Source organism: Gadus macrocephalus, chromosome 22, assembly GCF_031168955.1.
Source record: "Gadus macrocephalus chromosome 22, ASM3116895v1".
In the NCBI taxonomy this organism is placed as follows: Eukaryota; Metazoa; Chordata; class Actinopteri; order Gadiformes; family Gadidae; genus Gadus; species Gadus macrocephalus.
In genome coordinates, this window is record NC_082403.1 from 6,589,235 (window position 1) to 6,613,047 (window position 23,813).

At 49.0% G+C, this 23,813-nt stretch overlaps 2 protein-coding genes across 2 annotated transcripts in view; one reads left to right on the top strand and one right to left on the bottom strand.

Moving 5' to 3' along the window:
• Nucleotides 1-18,353, top strand: part of trps1 (trichorhinophalangeal syndrome I) — a 70,630-nt gene extending 52,277 nt beyond the window's left edge. Inside the window, 9 exon segments of the mRNA XM_060043096.1 lie at nt 5,333-5,785; nt 5,788-5,845; nt 5,899-6,182; nt 9,151-9,266; nt 14,956-15,562; nt 16,699-16,910; nt 17,607-17,737; nt 17,739-17,785; nt 18,026-18,353. Of these exon segments, the coding sequence (XP_059899079.1) occupies nt 5,333-5,785; nt 5,788-5,845; nt 5,899-6,182; nt 9,151-9,266; nt 14,956-15,562; nt 16,699-16,910; nt 17,607-17,737; nt 17,739-17,785; nt 18,026-18,270 (2,153 nt within the window). The 3' untranslated portion in view covers nt 18,271-18,353.
• rplp1 (ribosomal protein, large, P1) overlaps nt 621-23,813 on the bottom strand; it is a 93,525-nt gene continuing 70,332 nt past the window's right edge. Inside the window, exon 5 of the mRNA XM_060043095.1 lies at nt 621-631. The gene's annotated coding sequence lies outside the window, so the exon portion shown is untranslated. The remainder of the gene's footprint in view (nt 632-23,813) is intronic.

The following is a 23,813-nucleotide window of genomic DNA, read 5'->3' on the forward strand; positions in this document are numbered from 1 at the left end:
TCTAGATTGCAGTATTATAGATTGCAGTGTTCGAAGTTTCAATATTCCCGATTGCAGTATTACGGATTGCAGTTGTCAGTAGGAGAAATTGGTTTGTTGCAACAACAACTATCTATTGTACATTAGCACTGTCAAATAAATATATAAAATACAAGCGGTAACTTACAAAGGTCATGTATTGATGATAACATTGTGCAATAGTTTGTGTATAGATTTTAATCAGGCGTTCGTTGCAGGATGTCCAAATGGTAGCCATCTCAGGTAATAGCTAAAGTGGAGTAAGTGCAGTTGATTGATATGATAAACTGTAGCAGTGGTGCTAGCCTTGGTGTGTGTAGCGGCTAATTGTAGCTAGTAGCAGTGGTTGTGATGTGGTGCGATGCGGTGGCTTGTGTCTAATCGTACTTGATAGTAATGGTTCCAGGCTGTGTATATAGCCTGCAGGGCTACGGCTCCAGCAACGTTAAAAAGTAAAACAATCACTGGGCCCAGACATGCAGGCCCCTGCAATCCCTTAATGTTGTTTGCCATCTTCCTACCCGATATCTAATTGTGTTTGAATTCAGACGTTGTTATACCGTCACACACTTTTTCTGTCAAGTTGAATGATGACAGGAATGCTTTTATTTCGGCAAAACAAGTGCGTCCTCACCAAACGCAGTTTTGTTTTATTTTTTCTAAAAGTTGGCTTGATTTCAGTTTGATTTGTTATACTTTCATTTGGACTTCTTGATCACATATTGTGCACATATTGCCATAGCATAAAGTTCTCTTTGGTTATTACTTTTCCATATCAGCCGTGTTAAAACACGAACACAGTCACGCACGCACACACACAGGCGAGCTAATCGCCCGGGTTGTAAAACGGGTTTATTACCAATAAATCGACAATTGGTTGGTTTAATTTGACGGTAATTATTCATCGTCATCATGGTGACCAGGCTTGGAACGGGTCGCCGTGGTTACGTGCCATACAGCAGTGCAGATGGAAATACAGTTAGGTCCGCCATGCCCCTGCATAGACTGGCTTCCCACCACATTCATCTGTAGTTTTCCACTGTGCGTGCGTGAGTGTGTGTGTGTGTGTGTGTGTGCGCGTGTGTGTGTGTCGCACATGCACGGACGAGGATGATGGATTCTTGACTGGGTGTGGTGAATGTCAAATGAGATTTTCCTCTGCGTAACACACACTTGTACACACACATGCACCCCCCCCTCCACACACACACACACATACACACACACACACATACACACACACACACACACACACACACACACACACACACACACACACACACACACACACGGTTCCTAGGCTGGTCTAGGCGTGGGCCCTTGCAGACATAAATTGCTTAATTTTAATAGTAGTTTGCCCGTGAGAGAGAGGGACTGACGTAGAGCGCGCCAGAGAGGGGCCGAGGAAGGCGTGGGGGGTTAACAAAGGCTATGGAATGCTAAAACGGCAGAATAAAGATAATTTGGTTTATCTACGACATGGATACGCATGTAGACTCATATGCACACTAGCCTCTTCTCTAGTCGCTTATCATCCTCTCTCTCTCTCTCTCTCTCTCTCTCTCTCTCTCTCTCTCTCGCGCTCTCTGTCATTTATATGTGTCTGTTTGTTCTGTCTGTGCAATGAGTTGATCATTATCACCAAATTTCCCACGATTCGCTTAGTGGATGTGCGTGTTTTTATTTTAACCAGTAAACCTAAAATGCTTTTATGTTTCCAAATTGCTCTACGTAAACATGGGATGCCTCTCGCCCCAGACACTTCGACCACAATCCCATCTATAATACAATGCTGTGGTGTCACAGGACATGTTCGTATTATGTTTACCTAAATCATATCATGCAATGGTTTCTTATGATTATGTTATAAAGGGTAACGGTTGTTGTAGAATTCATTTTATTGATCATGTAGGCCTACATATTTAATTATGTTTTCTAATTGTATTCTTACTTTTCCTTGCCAAATCACCAATATCTTATTCTTGTTATCATGAATGTCACAATTCATATCAGTATTATTAATTCATTTATTCATTCATAAGTTATCCATGTATTTATTTATTAATGACTTGTGTTATTATTTTTCCTTACAAAATTGCCATTATGTCATAGTTATTATTATTTATCATGTGTTCAGCATATTCAGATTTTTTCTAGTCAATTTACAGTTGTCTTTTCTCAAAGGGAGCACGGGTGTGTCCAGTCTTTGGTTGCCACGCCGTAGTCTTCTGAAAGGGGATTCTGTCGCGGTCTTGTAGCGCGTCATCTGCTGCATCCTGGAAGCCGGGGCTGATGCATTTAGAGCAGACATTTTAATATTATGTGTGAACAGATTTCTCTTTGCTCTCATCTCGGTTTTTCTTACACACAAATACCTGCATTGTGTAGATACACACACACATGCACACACACGCACACACACACACACACACACACACACACACACACACACACACACACACACACACACACACACACACACACACACACACACACACACACACACACACACACACACACACACACACACACACGCACGCGCGCGCGCAGGAACACAAGCGCACACATTGACAGGAACACACACACACACACACGCGCGCGCGCGCACTCCGAACACACACAGGAACACACCCACTCGTGATCACACAACCACTCTTTCGTGAGTGCCCACATGCACACACACACACCCATACACGCATATGCCAAAGACGCGCATGCAGTGCAAACACATGCACACAAACTGATGAGTGCACACATACAGGCAGGCACAATACTTACGATCATCTTTCTTTGATTATAAGAGTTATCAGATTCGGATTCTTTGAGGCGTCTGTGGCATAGACGTTGCGTTTGCCAGTACACACACACAGAAACACACAGAGAGTCACACACACACACACACACACACACACACACACACACACACACACACACACACACACACACACACACACACACACACACACACACACACACACACAGTATCCCTCTATCAGTCTCTGGGTTTACAGATGACGATGAACTAAGCACCGACAAATAACCACATTTGCATGCAAACAGGAAAGCATGCGCACATGCACACTGACACACACCCGCACACATGCACTCGTTCTGGATTCAAACGGAGCGACCACAATTGTCCGCTTTTCAAACAATGGAGAGATTATGGTTTAACATAAACCATATGCCGAGTTATTTGATGGCTTTATGTGGCGATTATGAGCGGACGAGCGAGGGAGAGGGAAACGGGGAGCGAGAGAGGGACGAGAGACTGGGGGGAGAGGGAGAGTAGGCGCACAAGATAAATAGGTAATAAAGTAGAAAAAGAAACTGATTGCTGATCACAGTGGAGCTAATGATGCTAACGGTAATTATTAATGGCTGATTAAGAATGAAAGAGTCGGGGGAGAGAGAGAGCGAGACAGAGAGAGGGAGATGGGGGAGAGAGAGCGATATAGAGCAGGAGAGAGAGAGAGAAATAGAGAGAGATGGGGAGAGAGATATAGAGAGAAAAATGGGGGAGAGAGACAATGAGAGGACAGGACAGTGGGGGGGGGGGAAATCAAAGTAACCCAACAGAGGCTGGAGAAGGATCACTAGGCTTATGGACGTAATGGGGAGATAAGACATGAAAAATGGAACACACCAAAACCAACTCCGAAATGGAGGTCACAAATGAAAGGAGGGGATGCCTGGAAGTTTTAGAAGGAGAGCCAAAAGGAAGAGCAGAGGTAGCTAATGAACACTGATGGGGAACCGGTCCCCAGACTTTGTAGTTCTGCTGGGACCGTCTGAAGTGTCTGGTTTTATGTTATGTTTGTGTTCTGGATGTACTACTCTCCCTCTGTCACCCCCCCCCCCCCCCCCCTTTCTGTCTCCCCCTCTCTCTCTGATTCCCCCCCCCCCCCCCCCTCCTTCTCCTCCCCTCCCTCTTCCTTCCCCTCTCTGCCCCCACCTCCTCTGGCTCTCTCTCTCTTTGCCTCTCTCTCTCTGTGGCCCCGCTATGTCTGTCTCTCTGATATGACGTGTGTGTGTTTGATGTGGTTGTGTGTTGAAGATTCTCACAAATGGTTTCCATAACGATAAAAAGAGGCACTAACTGTTTTCAAAGAAAAAAAAAGGGGAAAGAAAAAACAACTTTAAAGCTCATATAGATCCGCTCTATCTTTCACCCAATCTCTCATGCTGCGGCGCTCTCTCTCTCTGTCTCTCTGTTTCTATTTCTCTCTGTCTGTCTTCCTCCCATTCTCTTTTTTTCTCTCTCTCTCTCTCTCTCTCTCTCTCTCTCTCTCTCTCTCTCTCTCTCGCTCGCAGACTATCTTTCTGTCATTCTTTCTCTCTCTCTTTCTCTCTGTTTCTCTTTCTCTCTGTCTCTCTGTCTCTCTTTCTCTGTTTGTCTCTGTCTGTTTCTCTTTCTCCCTCTCCCTCCCTCTCTCTGTCTGTCCGTCTCTGTAGGTCTGTCTGTCACTCCCTGTCTTTTCCTCCCGTTCTCGCTCTCTCGCCTGTCTTTCTCAGTCTTTCTCAGTCTCTCTCTCTCTCTGTCTCTGTTGCTGTCTCCGTCCCTGTCTCTCTCTCGGTCTCTGTCTCTCTGTATTGGTCTGTGTCCTTCGCCCCTTTCCAAAACGCTCACGACAGCAGTGATGGTTCTGATTTGCGAAGACGGTTATTCTTTGAGGACCTTTTTTTTCTTCTCTTCCTTGCGGCCGACAAACGTCACCAATTTTCGCCGTTCAAAGCGCTCTGTAAATTGGATCAAAAGCCGCTCGGCCGTGCACATCACTGTCAGAGCGCAGTGTGCGCGCACGTGCATGTGTGGCGTGCACGTTCGTAATAAGCAGCACATTATGACGATGCCCTGGTCACCTCGTAAGTCTCCCCAGCTCCACTACAGGAAGCTGCTCTCCGATTCTTTATGTTCTCATTCTGTTACTTCTGGTCCATAAATGTAACTTTTCATCCCACTATCAATTGAATTAAATCCATAAATATCAAAAGTAGCCCATATGGTATCTGAAAGACTTATCAAATGTCTCAATCTGAGGTAGAGTTCAGATTGAAGGGCGTGTTTTCTGTTTGAATAGCAGAAGATGCATTTTGCTGTTTTTCTCCTCTTTTCGCTCACTGGTTGGGTCCACAGATACACGTTTTACTGCACCTTTACTCCAAACTTCATGGCAGATAAACTGCAGATGGAAGGAAGTGTTTACAGTTTGCAGCAGCACTAAAACATGTCCCTATCTCTCCCCCTCTCTCCCCCTCTCTCCCCCTCTCTCCCCCTCTCTCCCCTTTTCCCCTTCCCTTCTCCTTCCTCCAGAGATGGTGAGGAAAAAGAATCCCCCGATCCGGAGCGTGGGAGGCGAGGAGGAGGAGGAAGAGGAGGGGAGGAGGAGGAGGCCGACGACGGCGGGAGGAAGAGCAGCAGCAGGAGGCGGAGGAGGAGGAGGAGGAGGAGGAGGAGGAGAGGAGGAAGACGAAGGGGAGGAGGAGGGCCGCGTTGGAGCCGAGGCCGACAGGATCATCCGACCCTCGGAGCCCGAGTCGTCGGGGCGGACGCGCGGCGACCGGGGGGAGGGCGACGACGAAGAGGAGGAGGAGGAAGAGGAGGAGGAGGAAGAGGTCGGGAGCGAGTGCGTCTCCTCCTCCTCCGTCTCGCCGTCGTCGGTGGGGGTGCGCGACGACCGCTACAACCGCCGCCACGCCGGGCGGAAGGGAGCGGGCGGCGCCAAGCAGACGGACCGACGGACGGACCGCGGCCAATCGGAGCCCGAGGGCGAGGGCGACCGGAAGGACCTAGAGAGGGAGGCGGGCGAGGACGAGGAGGGGGGGAGACGGAGGAGGAGGGAGGGAGCGCCTGGCCGCCCAGCACCACCACCACCACCTCCTCCTCCTCCCGCCCCAGCCTCAGCTGTCGTCGCGGGAGACGGCCGGCGGCGAGGGCGGGCCCACGGCGGAGACTCCGCCCCTCTCGGCCAGCCCGTCGCCCAAGCTGCAGGACTTCAAGTGCAACGTGTGCGGCTACGGTTACTACGGCAACGACCCCGCCGACCTGGTGAAGCACTTCAGGAAGTACCACCTGGGCCTGCACAACCGCACGCGGCAGGACGCGGCGCTGGACACTCACATCCTGGCCCTGCACAACATGGCGCCCCAGATCACCCTGCCCGGTAGGTGGAGCTCCCGGCCGCTGATAACTGATCGAGGGGGGGAACTGATCGATGGGGGGAACTGATCGATGGGGATAACTGATCGAGGGGGATAACTGATCCATGGGCATAACTGATCGAGGGGGGTAACTGATCCATGGGCATAACTGATCGAGGGGGGTAACTGATCCATGGGCATAACTGATCGAGGGGGGGAACTGATCGATGGGGTAACTGATCGAGGGGGGGAACTGATCGAGGGGGGGAACTGATCGAGGGGGGGAACTGATCGAGGGGGGGAACTGATCGATGGGGGGAACTGATCGATGGGGATAACTGATCGAGGGGGATAACTGATCCATGGGCATAACTGATCGAGGGGGGGAACTGATCGATGGGGGTAACTGATCGATGGGGGGAACTGATCGATGGGGGTAACTGATCGATGGGGGGAACTGATCGATGGGGGATAACTGATCGATGGGGGGAACTGATCGATGGGGGGAACTGATCGATGGGGGGAACTGATCGAGGGGGGTAACTGATCGATGGGGGGAACTGATCGATGGGGGTAACTGATCGAGGGGGATTGCTGATCCATGGGCATAACTGATCGAGGGGGGTAACTGATCGAGGGGGGTAATTGATCGATGGGGATAACTGATCGAGGGGGGTAACTGATCGAGGGGGATAACTGATCGAGGGGGGGAACTGATCGAGGGGGATAACTGATCGAGGGGGATAACTGATCGAGGGGGGTAATTGATCGATGGGGATAACTGATCGAGGGGGATAACTGATCGAGGGGGATAACTGATCGAGGGGGGTAACTGATCGAGGGGGGTAACTGATCGAGGGGGATAACTGATCGATGGGGGGAACTGATCGAGGGGGATAACTGATCGATGGGGGGAACTGATCGAGGAGGGTAACTGATCGAGGGGGGTAATTGATCGATGGGGATAACTGATCGAGGGGGATAACTGATCGAGGGGGATAACTGATCGAGGGGGGTAACTGATCGAGGGGGATAACTGATCGAGGGGGGGAACTGATCGATGGGGATAACTGATCGAGGGGGATAACTGATCGAGGGGGGTAATTGATCGATGGGGATAACTGATCGAGGGGGATAACTGATCGAGGGGGATAACTGATCGAGGGGGGTAACTGATCGAGGGGGATAACTGATCGAGGGGGATAACTGATCGAGGGGGGTAACTGATCGAGGGGGGTAACTGATCGAGGGGGATAACTGATCGATGGGGGGAACTGATCGAGGAGGGTAACTGATCGATGTGGATAACTGATCGCTGTTGATTACTGATTACTAACTGATCGATGTGGATAACTGATCGCTGTTGATGATTGATTGATGTGGATAGCTGATCGCTGTTGATAACTGATCTCTATTAAGAACTGATAGCTATTGAGAACTTATTGATAATGAGAATTGGTTTATATTGAGATATTAAACAGTGAGAAATAATTGATATAGGTAGTATTAACAGCTTTGTTATTAACTGATATTAACGGATATTGATCTTAGTGGGTGCTAGCACTAAGGTAAGACAAGATATTCGTGCTTTAAGGCAATAAGACGGCATCAAATATAATCATGCATAATATTATTAAATGTGAGGCTCGTAATAACATTATAATTCGTCATTCGTCATTCCTTAACCTGATATTAAATTGGCTCAACATTTGTACTGCTCTCCTTACATGAGCTTAGCGACGATACCTGCAGAGTTTAACATAATGAGCTTAATGGTAATGGTACTTAAGTGGAATCAAAACGTTCCCCCCCTCTGTCCAGGATTAACTTAATTGTATCATTATCCCATTGAATCCTTGCCTGGGTAATATGGATGTGTCCTTCATTCCTCTTGCTAGGTCGCCGGGTATCCTCTTGAACTAAACACTCCCAAAAGAGTACTCCAGGATAAAGTGTACTTCTAAGCGCTGTGACCTTGGCTATGTTCTATCTTGCTGTCATTCCGTAGCGAGTCGGGCTCCCCTCCTCGCCTTTCCTTAAAGGCACCCAGTGCAACTTTCGAGGCTTAAAAATAAACATTCAATTTCTAGTCTTTTTTACACGTAGTAAGTTTCAATAACTCCATACCATTACATACCGACATTTAAGCAGCAAAGATGAGACGTCGTTGTGTGGTGAGAACTGATACAAAATCGATAACAACAACAATGCCGCCATTTTCTTTATTTTTTGTAACCTACAATAAATAAAGCAGGCTTCCAGTCAATGGAAAAATGGCTTCTCCCCACCGGCGATTGTTGTTGTTTACGATTTTCTATCAGTTCTCACCACACAACGACGTCTCATCTTTGCTCCTTGAATGTCGATATGTAATGGTATGGAGTTATTGAAACTTACTACGTGTAAAAAAGACTAGAAATTGAATGTTTATTTTTCATTGAATGTTTACATAAAGTTGCACTGGGTGCCTTTAATCTTCTCGGCCGTTGAAGCGGCCCCCGGACTTAAATCATGGTATCCTACGCAGGAAGTTTACTGGAGATTGCTGTGTGACACAATGCTTAGAAAAGCCGGTCCAACGGTCGGGATTCGCCCGCGTCCAAATCTCCCCTTTAAACGGCACCTAGTCGGCTTAACCATCTCTTTTCAACACCGCCAAACCCGCTAGTGCTGGTCTCTTCAAAGGCTTAGCGAACAAGCAATATGAAGGAAAGAAGGAAGGAAGGAGGAAATAGTTTTGTAATGGCTTCCTCGCTGCTGCTTTCCTCCTGCTTCCTCAAGGGAAGATTGAATGAGCGATAGGAACGGAACAAGTAACCAAGATGGTATTGGAGCACAGCCTTTCTCTGACGTCTTTGTTTGTGTGTGTGTGTGTGTGTGTGTGTGTGTGTGTGTGTGTGTGTGTGTGTGTGTGTGTGTGTGTGTGTGTGTGTGTGTGTGTGTGTGTGTGTGTGTGTGTGTGTGTGTGCGTGCGTGCGTGTGTGTTCCCAGATCTCCAGGCGGGCCAGGCCCAGAGGATCCAAGCCAAAGACACGGGGAAGACGAGGCACGAGGTATACGGGCAGCAGCACCGGGCGGCCATGATGAATGGGACGTACGATGTACAGGTGAGAGAGAGGGGGAGGGAGGGAGGGAGGGAGGGAGGGAGGGCGGGAGGGAGGGAGGGAGGGAGGGAGGGAGCGGGAAGGTTAGATGAAGAAGGAGAGATGGAGTGAAAAAGATGGGTTGGATGGATGGATGGAGAGAGAGAGAGAGAGAGAGAGAGAGAGAGAGAGAGAGAGAGAGAGAGAGAGGAAGATGGAGGATGGGGAAGAGAGATTGGGATTGATGGGTGAGAAAGGCGAAGGAGGGATGGAGCGAAAAAGAAGGATAAATGGAGAGAGAGAGAGAGAGAGAGAGAGAGAGAGAGAGAGAGAGAGAGAGAGAGAGAGAGAGAGAGAGAGAGAGAGAGAGAGAGAGAGAGAGAGAGAGAGAGAGGATGGATGGATGAGAGAGGGAGAAATCAGGAAGGATGGGATAGAGGGAGGAATTATTATTAACCTTTATTTACCCAGGCAAGCAAATTAAGAACAAAATTATTCTTTTCAAGTGCAGCCTGAAAAGAGCTAGAAGCTCTTTAAGGGGAAGTGGGAGGGGAGTGCTAAAAGTGAAAACAAGGTTATATAAATTACACTTAGAACAATACAATATAATACAATACAATACAATAAAACAGTTAATCAGTAGGGCATGACAAGAAGGCCTATTTAGCAAGTGCAGGAGTCAACAGAAAGTTTAAGGGTGTTTTGTAGGGTGCTCCAGTCAAAGGCTGCAGCGAACCGGAAGGCACTGCGTCCAAAGACGGTGCAGACTTTGGGGATGGAGAGGTTGATGAATGCATTGGACCTTAGATTGCGGCCAGGGTGGGAGAGCTGCAGAAGGGAAGAGAGGTTGAGAGGTGTAATGCCAAGAATGGTTTTGTAGATAGTGGTGAATGGAGCCCCAGCAAATGGCGGAATGGTGGAGTGGGTCCAATTTACTGAGAGTGGAGTGAGATGCCATTCTGTAGATGGAGTCGCCATGGTCGAATATGGGTAGGAGGGTCATTTTGACGAGCATATGTTTGGCTGCACGAGTGAAGGAGGCCTTATTGCGATAAAGGAAGCCCAGACGAGCTTTGACTGTAGACTGTAGGTGCTTGATAGGAGTGGTAAATGAGAGGGATGAATCCAACCAGGGGCCAAGGTATTTATGACAGGACACAAACTAGTTCAGAGCCATCAGCACAGAGGATTTTTGGGACAGAGGTGGGAGCGTGTTTTCAGTTTTTTTTGGTGGTGGAATGAACGGAGGGAGAGAGGAAGAGGGAGGAAGAGGGACGGAGGGAGAGAGAGGAAGAGGGAGGAAGAGGGACGGAGGGAGAGAGGAAGAGGGACGGAGGGAGAGAGGAAGAGGGAGGAAGAGGGACGGAGGGAGAGAGAGGAAGAGGGAGGAAGAGGGACGGAGGGAGAGAGAGGAAGAGGGAGGAAGAGGGACGGATGGAGAGAGAGGAAGAGGGAGGAAGAGGGAGGAAGAGGGACGGAGGGAGAGAGAGGAAGAGGGAGGAAGAGGGACGGATGGAGAGAGAGGAAGAGGGAGGAAGAGGGAGGAAGAGGGACGGAGGGAGAGAGAGGAAGAGGGAGGAAGAGGGACGGATGGAGAGAGAGGAAGAGGGAGGAAGAGGGACGGAGGGAGAGAGAGGAAGAGGGAGGAAGAGGGACGGAGGGAGAGAGAGGAAGAGGAACGGAGGGAGAGAGGAAGAGGGAGGAAGAGGGACGGATGGAGAGAGAGGAAGAGGGAGGAAGAGGAACAGATGGAGAGAGAGGAAGAGAGAGGAAGAGGGACGGAGGGAGAGAGAGATCGGGATGGAGGGATGCAGAGATATGGAGAGGGGCGGCTAGAAAGTCGACCTGCGTCGGCGGCGTTGTGTTAGCTAATCCTCTGAATTCACAGAGAGATACAAGGGACTTAATTTCTAAGGCCTTGTGCAAGCGGCTCTAAACCGAAGGGGCAGCCACCATGAATGATTCAGTTCACTGCTGTCGCGGGAACCTTGAAGCCAATGTCTACAGCCGGCAGCTTTTTAAGGATTTAAACGTCACAGACAAGATGGCAGCTGTATCTAAATAAAATATTACCAGACCCCAAAGTTGCGGATGCTGTGTTCAGAGCGATGTGGCCGCCAAACGCCCTCTCACATTTCTGTTAAGTGTTTTGTTTTGAGTCTTTCATATTTTAGAAAAATAATATTGAGGGGAAAAAGCGTTTAAAATGACGTGAATTCATTTTGATTTTGAACGTTTTCTCTTTTGAACCCACCTCTTTTGGATCACGATACTAGCTAAACACCAAGTCTAAGCAGGTGTGTGTCTGTGTGTGTTCATGAGGAAGTGTCTGTGTGTGGAAGGGAGCAGGGTGTATACCAGTGTGTAGCGTTGTGTTGTCCAGTGTTAAGCAGCAGAGTCTACAGCTGTAGCTGTCATCCACTTTGATTTCACCTTGAACACCATTGTGTGTGTCTGTGTGTGTGTGTGTGTGTGTTTGTGTGTGGGGGGGATGTAGAATGGTTACATCAATGAAGACAAATCGTTTTAATCCAGGATAAATCAACATTTTATTTAACTCATCATAAACACAGATGCATAAATATGAATTTGCATCAAAAGTGATTCATAGACGGACATTATCACATGTTTACCTTCAACCAAGGCTGCACAATTAGTCGGTCTGATTTTAGATATGCTCATTAATAAAGGCGGTCATGTGCGATAATAGCCACTTTGAGTGTTCGCCTGCATAGATTTATGCACGCTCTGCTCCACAGCATTGCCCAGGCTCTTTGCGTCTGACACACAGTTGTTGCTGTGTTGGGGGTAATGTTGCACTGCACTGTTGCATCTGAACCACCACAAACCCATGTTTGGGCAAATAATCAAGATGGCTGCCGTGCCCATTGTTCTGATGGTAATTGAAGTGATTATTGCAGAGTGACGGTAATGGATTCAAACAGCGCTTATATTGCTGGAGTGCGCTGGTATTAACCATTAGAATGCGTTGTAATCATAACTTGTTTTCATAAGCCTGTAAATCCAGCCTCATAACTGAAGTGAGTAATTTATGGGTTGAACAAGCTGTAAACGATTTGTGTGTGTGTGGGTGTGTGTGTGGGTGATATTGTGTGTTTGTGTGTTTGCTTTCCCAATACATTGGGCGTCATATGTTAGAAACCTTTATAGACGGACAGACGGATAGGAACAGACGGACTGACAAATTGGGCACCTGGAACACAGACGGACTGTGCACGTGCAGGCACACACGTGCACGCTCAGTACAGCTGTTGCTTGCAGTTTACAGTGAACAGCATGTCCTTAAGAGAAGTTATGTTAATTAAATGCCATGATCAAAACCCTCTGAATTCCATATAAAATATACCCGCTTTATTTCGTGCATTATTCATAAAAGTGTCATTCAATGAACTCTTAGGGATGATTTGACCAGAGCACAACGAAGGCTTTGTCAGAGTGGACATGTTGCGTTAGTACAAAGGTTGGCTGATAAGTATTTATTTTACAAACTTTGTTTTGCAAACTATTTCCATTTTCTTTAGGGGGGGGGGGGGCTGTCATTGTAATTACATTATATCGACCGGCCACGGGCCGCGCCACTGCACAGCAGCACAGTTAGGCCTCCCCAGCCTCTCTCTTTAATTGGAGCACTCCTAGTAAAACACATAAAAAGTAAGTCAAAACACGCATGCTGAATAGAAAAAAAGAAATACAATGCTTGTCTTGATCTGTATCACGAACGCTGTAATTACAGCCGATTCCCTCGCTCTCTGCCGTCTTTAAAGCAGGCTCTCACCCCCTTCGCTTGTTACCATTTGGCTCAAGGTCCAGGACTTTATGCGTGGACATGAACAGTGCAGTTTTGTCTGGAAGATTTAAACAAGATGATCTAATAAACTTCTGGTGTGTGTGTGTGTGTGTGGGTGCGTGTGCGTGTGCGAGACAGGCGTAGTCAAGGAGTTTCATTTCATTTAAAACAGCAGCCTTTAATGGGCGTATGTCACGTAATGGACACAGACATGCGCTTTCACACACACACACACGCACACAAACACACACACACACACACACACACACACGTGCACAAGCACAGATTACGCATACATTGAGTCAGAAATAGTAAATCCAGTGGGCTTAAGTCGTCATTACGAAGAAAAAGTGAAAGTGCAAAAAATCGAATGAAAGGGTTCTCTATTCCTCTTTTTTCACTCGCTCTCTCCGTTTTCCCCTCCGCCGCCCACATTCAGGAAAATTCCATGCTGTCATTCGCTAGTGCGAGACACCTTGTGAGCCAATGAGATCGCAGGTATAGAAAAAAGTGAGTAGGAAATGAGGGGAGGGGAGGAGATCTAGACAGAGGGTGGGACACGGCAATAGAGGGAGGGAGGGAGGGAGGGAGAGAAAGAGAGGGAGGGAGGGAGGAAGAGGGAGGGAGAGAGAACCAGTAGTTTACCAGTAGTTGTAATTGGTTGTTATGAAGGCTGGTCAAACAGATGTCAGACGCGTTTAACTGTATTTTTATCCCTCCTTTTTTTTCTACCCTTTTGTTTCCCTCCATTCCCTGCTTTACACTTTTGTTCTCTATTTTTATCTCTCTCTTCCTCCCTCGCTTGACTCGTATTCTTTCAGTTGCTCTTTTTCCCGGTTCCATTCTTCGTTGGCTCCTCTGTCCTAATTTATCATCCCCTTCATCTCTGCTCTTTTAGACCAACTGTAGTTATATTACGTCTAAGAATCCAAACCGAATCCCTCAGGAACAAAAAACACAAAAGAAAAGCAGCGGGTTGAAAAAAAAGCAAAACCCAAATGTCACAATAAAGAAGAAACAGCTCTTTGTACTTAATGTTAAAACTAGCCCAAACCCTGGCATTATCCTCCACAGCACTATATTCCTTATTATAATACTACATTTCAAAGGGTAAACAACTCGTAGATCGGTTTTTAATTAGTATTCCCACTCAAAAACCAACTATGGGACCTGGGTTCAAACGAGGTTACAAAGCGAGCTTGACAAGCCTTGCTCTGATCTAAGCGTGCGGAGTGGCCATTCGGTTGACTTAATTACAATACACATGCACAGACATGCTTTGTTTTGGATGTTTTGGCCGATGGCCGCTGTTGCTATTTCCCCCTCTTTGAGAGCCAAAGTATGATTTGTCAGTAAGATAATGGCGGTTGCACTGATGTTTCGGTCACTGAAAAGCAAGGACACTCAAACACTCTTTAAGTGTTAGATGAAGTGTAATCACTACTTTTAGAGGTTGGATGGTTTCAGAAGCATTGATATCATTTGTTGGATCTTGTGTTTTCTTTGTTTGTGATTAAAAAACATCACATTTAATTTGCTTGTGCTCTTGTCTAACACGACTAGCAGCCATGTTGAAAGGTCATGCACTCGCGTTGTAGCTTTAGAAAGTCGTCCACTTAACAGCGTATAGTTGCACAACTATAATCAGAGGTGTGTCTGTATGAATGTCTGCATTAACTCGACCGCCGTTTCACCCGATCAACCGCACACATGACGGGTGTAGTCTAGTCAAAGCTACAGGTAGCGATACCAGCGGCCAGTTGTCAATTCACCAAAGATGCATTTCTTTGCTGACCCAATTCGTCGGCTGAAGTCGGTTGGAGTACGATCTAAGTCGTCCCCAGCCGCCTACGCGTTTCTCCCCGTGTGTACGCTGACTTCGGACGTGTCTTCCTCTTCCTGTAGGTGACGCTGGGCGGAACCCTCATCGGGATCGGACGCAAGACGCCCGATTGCCAGGGCAACACTAAATACTTCCGCTGCAAATTCTGCAACTTCACGTACATGGGCAGCAGCTCCCTGGAACTCGAGCAGCATTTCATGACCTCGCACCCAAACAAGGTCAAAACCCCGCCCCCCACACCGCACCCGCTGGCCAATCACAGCCTGGTGAGCCACGAGCTCCACACCAAGGACCGGGGCCTGCTCCTGGACGGCGTGGAGCGCACCGCGGTCAGGGCGGAAGACGATTCGCTGGCCGGGTACTCCATCCCGGTCAGGGGCGTCTCCGATTCGCCGGGCTGGTCGGGGGAGGCGGGCCGGGGCGGCGTCATGGCCTACTATTGGTGCAAGTTCTGTAGCTGGAGCTGCGAGTGGGCCGGGGGTGCCGGGAAGCTCCTGGAGCACTACGAGCAGAGACACAGGACGAGCCCGGGGGGGGCTCTGAGCCCCAGACACTCCAACCACGGGGGGCTGGAGAGGGAGAGGGAGAGGGGAGGGAGGAGAGACGGAGACGAGAGAGACCACGGCGCCTTCAAGAGCCGGAAAGACCCGTCGTCCAACGTGAACCAAGGTAACCTACCCACAGGATTTATGTTGACGCATGTATCTCTTCTGCTATCTTTATCACAGCGAATGCCATAGGCTTAGGCCGTGGTAAAGTTTTTGGTTCAAGGCTCAATGTTCACAGTCTACCAGTAGGCAGCCTTGAGCATGACGCCTTACCCATGCCTGCATCTCAGTCCAAAGATGGGTTCTATTGAAGCATCTGCTGATTAAGTATTAAGTATTACTGAATAGTTAAAAACGACTCTTGTTTCATTGTTTCGTCCTTGTTATTTTTATCTTCTAGCAGACCCTGAGTATTATACGCAAGACTTGGTTCTCGAAAAGTATAGCTCACTTTCTTTCTCCCGTCGATGTACAGAAAAAAAGGCTTTCTAACCTCACCAGACCTCTCCAAGCCTTGGAGGAACAAGCCGATCTCCCAGCTCCATCTTTAATTCTACGCTGTACTGCACGCTTATACGGCCTCCTCTTTAGGACAACTCGTGTTCCTTTGCTGACGGCTACATGCACACAGTTCATTGCCCAACTATCTGATGATAACACATGGCCCGTAGTTAGTTCTACAACTCTGGTACAATGCACTCACATGGGGCTACAGTAGGGGTGTAGGACCTCGGCTTAGCGCATAACCCCGTCATCCAAACAAGCACTCCTTGGTTTCTTCCTCAAAGCCGGTTTCCGTTGACAACGGCATGCAATCTGGGGTCACATGACCTCCCTGCTCGTTAAGTTTTGCCGTTGTTCCGTACTTTCTTGAACAACTTTTCCTCTCTGATTTCTTCAGGGAACGACAGACTCCCTTGCTTAACATTCTCCTCTCGTGCAAATTACAGCTAATAATTGGTTCTGATCATGGCTCTGTGCTAAATCCTTTTCTCTTCTAATTTCTTTCTGATTTTTTTTAAATAATTACTCGACAACAAATACAAAAGGACTAACACAGCAGGGAAAAGGCAGCAAATACCAATGACGCCCGGAATTAAAAATGCATTCATCAGAAAGGAAACAATGGACAATTAGCAAACAGAATCAAGCACAAAAAACAACCACCCAAAATGAAACCGCCTTCAAGTCGGATCACAGCAAGACCCTTCTGAAACCCTTCTAACTCCTCGACCCCCCCCCCCCCCTGTATTCCAGATCCGTCCGGCAGCGACCCGGAAGCGGTGGTGACCAGCTACAACTGCCAGCTGTGTGACTTCCGCTACTCCATGGCCCACAGCGCCGAGGTGATCGTGGTGGCGCCCCTGCTGCTACACTACCAGCACAGCCACAGCATCCACCGCTGCTGCATCCAGCACTGTCTCTACTGCCCCCAGGGCCTCTGCCAGCCCCACAAACACCTGGGAGAGGTGAGGGCAGCGCCGCTAACCACCAACCCACCCCCCCTCCCCCGTCCCCCCCCCCCCGCCCACCGCAGGCCTCTGCGTTGTGTGTCGTGTGTTGTTGTCTTGGTTTTTGTCTTTGACCCCGCCCACATTCGGTCCACCTTTGTCGTTACTCGTTGCTCATTGCTAGTCTCGTTCGCTCTCGCTCTCGCTCTCGCTTTCGCTTTCTCTTTCTCTCGCTCGCGCTCGCTCTCTATCTTGCCCTTGCTTTCTCGCTCTCGCTCTGTCATTCTCGCTCTCTCTATCTGTCGCTCTCTCTTGATCTCGCTCCCTCATTCTCCCTCTCTGAATCTCTCGCTCTCTCTATCTCTCGCTCTCTCTGAATCTCTCGCTCTCTCTTGATCTCGCTCTCTCACTCTCTCTAAGAGTGTTCCTTTGCCCCTGAGATGTTGTTGTTACTATATTTTTTTGAACAAGTCTCAAGTTAACCCCCCTTCAGGGAGGAAAACTTCTTTGCAAACAGCGAAAAAAAACGGTTTGTGTTTTGTACTGTGGATGTGAAAAAACGGCAGAAAAAGACGTGCTGTAGGCGATGGCATATTCATGTATTAGTAACTTCATGTTGAGCTACAGTGCTGACGACGCTGTGACGACGCATACTAATGTATTGAGAAGTCAATGTTGAGCTTCGGCCCTGACGACACTGTGTCCCCTCCCAAGGTGTCCCACCCCTTCGCCTGCTGCAAGCCCTCCTGCCCCAAGTGTTGCTCCAAGCTGACGGGGGACGGCGCCATGGCGGGGAAACCGGGGATGGTGACGTCGCCCAACGCCACCCCCCCCCCCCCCGCCGGTGTTTCACCCCTCCAACCACCCCCCAGCCCATCCTGAAGTCACGCAAGGTCATTAATGAGATGGGCCATTAGGTTTCCCTCAAAGTACTTTTATCGCGGTGGTTTCGTTTTTTAATTGTAAGTTAGCAGTAGGACACTATCCCACTCTAAGCATTAAAGGGGTCTGGGTTTGATTCCACTCTCTGACAAAACAAGGACACACTAAACAACCAAAAGATAAAATGCTAAACTGCCAAAGCTCGAAGAGTTCAACCACAACAACAGCGTGGTGGTCTCTCCGTCCCCCAGGCGTCACCCACCTGTGCGACCAGTGTGCCTACGCCACGGCCGACATCGACGTCCTGCTCCAGCACTACGAGGGCTGCCATTCGCTGAGCAGCCTGAAGGGGGCGTCGCCGCCACCGCGGAGGGTCAAGGCCGAGGACGGCGCGACGGCGGGGGAGAGGGACGGCGGCGGCGAGCGGGAGTTCTCCTGCACCAAGTGTCACTTCATCACCGAGGTGGAGGAGGAGATCTTCAGACACTACAGGTGACACACGGGACGCCGTTGGCCACGCCCATTGGTCAGGGCTGCATCAGATCGCAGACACACGGCGCACTGCGAGAGAGGAAGCGCACGGTTTTCTTTTTTTAGTGTATGTCTAGGCGTGAGTGTGTTTCTCTGCGTGCGTGAGAAGTGCTGTGTGTGTATTAGCGTGTGTGTGTGTTTGTTTGCACGTGTTTCAGTGTGTGTGTGTGTGTCGTCACACTTAGTGTGTGTGTGTGTGTGTGTGTGTGTGTGTGTGTGTGTCCTCTCCCATAGTGTGTGTGTGTGTGTGTGTCCTCTCCTATAGTGTGTGTGTGTGTGTCCTCTCCCATAGTGTGTGTGTGTGTGTGTGTGTGTGTGTGTGTGTGTGTGTGTGTGTGTGTGTGTGTGTGCTTTACCAGTTTAGCCCTGCATGTGGGCGTACTCAAACACGATCCCTGACACAGCAGTGCAACGACATAACAAGGGCTCCTTACTCATTCCCCCTGTGGGTTTTATATTTAGCCCCATCAGACTCAGCGGTGGAAGGCTTTGAATGACAGGGCCCTCCAAAAGAATAAAACGAAGCAAAACCCCTGACCAAAAAAAAGGCATTTTTTAAAAAAAAATTGCTCCTCCACTTTTATTCACCGGGAAGCCATTTAGCGACAGTTGCGCTCAACGAGCCAAAGCTAACGAACAGTGGAGCCAATCAATAGGGAAGTCAATCAGTCCTCGGCTGGTGGAACGCAGCGCGCCGCTATCGAAGGAGCCGTGATTCCCCTCCCCGGCGCTCCCCATAATTGGATATCTCTGTGTGTGCTTAGGGATGTCTCACTCCCTGCCTGAGGAGAGAGCCGCGGCAGCACGGCTGCCTGGCTCCTCACAGTGTCTCACACACGCACACACACACACACACACACACACATACTTTTTATGTCTCGTTGTAGTCTGTGGGGCGCTGGAGGGAGGGGGATGTTTTTTTTTCTGTTGTTGTTTTTTTGATCGAAGGCGAGAGTTGAAGACCTTAGAATATCACCATCGCCCAGTGAAGGATTTTGCAATTTCCTAGTTGCAGGAAGAACAGAGTGTTATTACTAAATGCTTGTGACTGCCGCCCCACGCTGGGAAAGATTTGTGATTCCTCCCCAGACCGCTGTTGTGGTGATTGCTTCTGGCAGTGGTCATTGTTTTGCTGCTATCCATTTTTCACAAAGTGATCTCTAGTATTTGGTGCCTCCCAAACACGCTGAGACATACACGCTGAGACATAAAGATAGCAGTGTTTATCAACAGGCAACTCGGGTGCACACAAACGCACGCACATGCATAGACACACACACACGCCCTCACAAACACCCAAATAAAAGCACACAACCTCACATGTGTAAGCATTTGATATATGCTCTCAGGCAAGCAAGCAAACTAGCTTGTTTCAAAAACTACATTGAAACCCTACACACAGTTTATCACAGTTTAGTCTATATCTCTGTCCATCTTGCTCTCTCTGTCATGCACACACACACTCACACACACACACACACACACACACACACACACACACACACACACACACACACACACACACACACACACACACACACACACACACACACACACACACACACACACACACATCATTGTTTGGCCTGATGGAGGAATCATATACTGAGTAGGAGAGAGAGGGAGCAATGAGGAGAGAGAGTGCGAGAGAGAGAGCAATGAGCAAAGAGAGAGAGAAATGAGAAAAGAGAGAGAGAGCGCACTAAGCAGATAGAAAGGGCAATGAGCAGAGGGAGAGAGTGCGCGAGAGAGAGAGCAGTGAGTAGAGAGAGAGAGAGAGAGAGAGAGAGAGAGAGAGAGAGCAGTGAGTAGAGAGAGAGAGAGAGAGAGAGAGAGAGAGAGAGAGAGAGAGCAGTGAGTAGAGAGAGAGAGAGCAGTGAGTAGAGAGAGAGAGAGAGAGAGAGAGAGAGAGAGAGAGCAGTGAGAGAGAGAGAGAGAGCAGTGAGTAGAGAGAGAGAGAGAGAGAGAGAGAGAGAGAGAGAGAGAGAGAGCAGTGAGTAGAGAGAGAGAGAGCAGTGAGTAGAGAGAGAGAGAGAGAGAGAGAGAGAGAGAGCAGTGAGAGAGAGAGAGAGAGAGAGCAGTGAGTAGAGAGAGAGAGAGAGAGGGGCATGGCAAGAAACAGAAGTGGAGGAAGAAGAATCGGAGGTCGAACATTGAGATAAAAGTCAGGACTTGGAAAGGAAAGAATGGAAAGTAAAAAAAACAAAGGAGCGGAAGAAGGAGAAGGCAAACAGAGGGAGAAAAGGGGGAGAGAAGGAGAGAAGGAGTGAGAGGGCGAGAGTCATAGACACACATGGGGGTTCCGGGGAGGGGGGGGAATGGATTTCATAGTCCCCTCACGTTCCTGACGGAATCTAAGCTCTGAATCGCTGAGCTCAAATCAAATAAGAGCGTAATAAAGCCGCTAAGTTTCACACGGCTGTCGCGACTCAGGGCCACTCTGAAAGGGTTGCGAGTGCGGCTTTTTAGACTCAAGAAAACAGCCCTGATTTAATCACGCAAGCGCTTCCGACTAAAGCGGGGAGATGAATCGAGTCAGAACTGTAAAACGAAAACGAAACGACAAAAACATTCATACCGAAAAAACACATTGATAGGAAAGCGACGACCCATACGCATGTGGCTGTTACTCAGAAACAGATTGACATGAATACCTCTACCCGTATTCTTATGAATGTGTTTCAAAAACACACTCCGCTAGAAGGACCCACACATTGTCTGGTGCCGGACGCTTGACCTTTAGACTGCATGCGCTTTTTTCGTTCTGAATAGCCCACCTGTCCTTAGGAGAAAAAGCAATTCATCACTTCTCCTTTCTCCTCTCCACTTTTTTTCCCCCTCCCCTCCTCTCCCCTCCTACCCTCCCCATTTTGAGTGTACGGTTGCCTCATCTCCTGCTTCTCATCTCCTCTCTTCTCCTCCTCTCCCCCCCACTCCCTCCCCCCTCTCCTCTCTCTCCTCTCTCTCCTCTCTCTCATTTGAATTTACATTTAGGGCATTTAGCAGACGCTTTCATCCAAAGCGACTTACCATAAATACATTTGTCAGAAGTAAGAGACACAACAATATATTGCTGTCGGTACAGTAAGAGGATGAAAGGATATTCATAGAACAAGTGCCAAGCACTTCCAATTACGAGATTAACCCATTCCCCGTATACAACTAAGATAGCTAGGATTAGATGCTACACTAAGAACTATTTTTAAGTGCCAGGACCTACAACAAACAATATGTGCATAAGAGGGGTGTTTTTAGGAGAGACAGGAAGGAGGAGGGACGGAGGGGGGTAAGGAGGGAGGCTATGCAGAGTCCAGGTGAAGTATCAGCAGAGTATTCCTCCCATCTCCTCTACTCCCCGCTCCTCTCCTCTCCTCTCCTCTCCTCTACTCCCCGCTCCTCTCCTCTCCTCTCCTCTCCTCTCCTCTCCTCTCCTCTCCTCTCCTCTCCTCTCCTCTCCTCTCCTCTACTCCCCGCTCCTCTCCTCTCCTCTCCTCTCCTCTCCTCTCCTCTCCTCTCCTCTCCTCTCCTCCCATCTCCCCTCCTCTCCTCTCTTCTCCTCACCTTTCCCCTCCTCCCCTCCTCTCCTCCCCTCCCATCTCCCCTCCTTTCCACCCCTCCCATCTCCTCTCCTCTCCCCTCCTCTCCTCTCCTCTCCTCACCTTTCCCCTCCCATCTCCCCTCCTCTCCTCTCCTCTCGTCTCCTCACCTTTCCCCTCCTCTCCTCCCCTCCTCTCCTCCCCTCCTCTCCCCTCCTCTCCTCTCGTCTCCTCACCTTTCCCCTCCTCCCCTCCCATCTCCCCTCCTCTCCTCCCCTCTCCTCTGCGTCACTTGTCAACTGAGTCGTTCCAATACGAACAGCTGATGTTATCCTCTAAGCCCAGACGAATCGCTTCCCCTTCCTCATATTATATATGCAAACAAGCTTAAACGGGACGACATCCTATAAGGGGCCTATGCATAGCGTTGCGTTTTAAAGCGGCATGTTTCCAGGCAAGTTAATAGGGGAAATGGTTAATAGATATATAAATGTTTACCCAATGAATGATGGCATGTTTTTGTTTTTTTCGTGTTTCTGAAGATGCCCTCAATAGTGAGTACGTTTTTTTCTACGATGGCGTTGCAATTACATATACATTCAGGGCGCATTTACTAGACACTTGTATCAAAAGCGACTTAAAACGGTACACACACACACATACTCACGTGCCAAGGGCGGAGACAACCGTGCAAGGCGAGTAGGGCTGGGGGGGTATAAGGAGGGGGTCTATGAAGAGTCGAGGTGAACGCTGAACAAGTGAGCCTTCCTCTCATCTCCTCCCTCCCCTCTGATTTCCGCCTCTCCTGCTTCAGAACAATTTCATGAGTTACTCTTGAGTCACTCAACTCAGTCATTGGCCATGCGAGGAAAAAATAACTTGCGTCAAGGGAAAAGGTCTCACCTCCGGTATTGCGGGAACAACTAGTTTCCTTTTTTCGGTTAAGATAGCGTCACTCTGACTGCACAACCGCCATGACAGTGAGAATTAGTAGATTTGGCCATGTTGAAATGGAGGGGAACAGTTCGGCTGTGTGTGTGTGTGTGAGTTTGTGTGTGTGCATGTGCGTGTGTGTGTGTGTGTGTTAGACAGATGCGGGTGCTGACAGCAGTCGGAAGAAGCAGATTGACTGTGCGTGTGTACAGTTGCAATGATACAGACCTGGCTGTGTGTGTGTGTGTGTGTGTGTGTGTGTGTGTGTGTGTGTGTGTGTGTGTGTGTGTGTGTGTGTGTGTGTGTGTGTGCTGCTGACATACAGAGGGGCCACTGTCTCTTTGCTTCACATCTGGAGGTGTTTAACTTAGCTAGGTACGAGGTACACACACACACACACACACACACACACACACACACACACACACACACACACACACACACACACACACACACACACACACACACACACACACACACGTAATATACACACAAACACGCTTTCTCTCCCTCGCTGCATGACTCTTGCTGTCTCTCACTCACACTCCCCCTCCCATCTCTCTATCTCTCTTTCTTTCTGTCTGTGGTCCCTCTCATAGACTATTACACACACACGCGCGCGCGCGTGTGTGCGCGCGCCCGTGCACAATCACACACACACACACACACACACACACACACACACACACACACACACACAGGGAGACACACACACACAACTTCAGCATCACTATATTTGAGTTTTCTTTTAATGAGCTGTACTTTGTATGATGAAATTGTCTTCTTTATTTGAGAATAAGCAATGAATATAGAGCTGAAGAAGGCAATGGGGATTGGGGGGGGGGGGGGGCGGGGGGGGGGTGGGGGTTCGGGGGACGTGGGAATAGAAGCCACACAGCCGTGGGAGGCGGCAACTTGTCGGGCGGAAAATCACAAGGAATACACCTGGCAAAGTACGCTGGAGAGTGATGCCGACACGGAGGCAGGCCGAGGGCGAAGGGAGACAGAAACAGGGGTGTTCTATGCCAATCACATTATG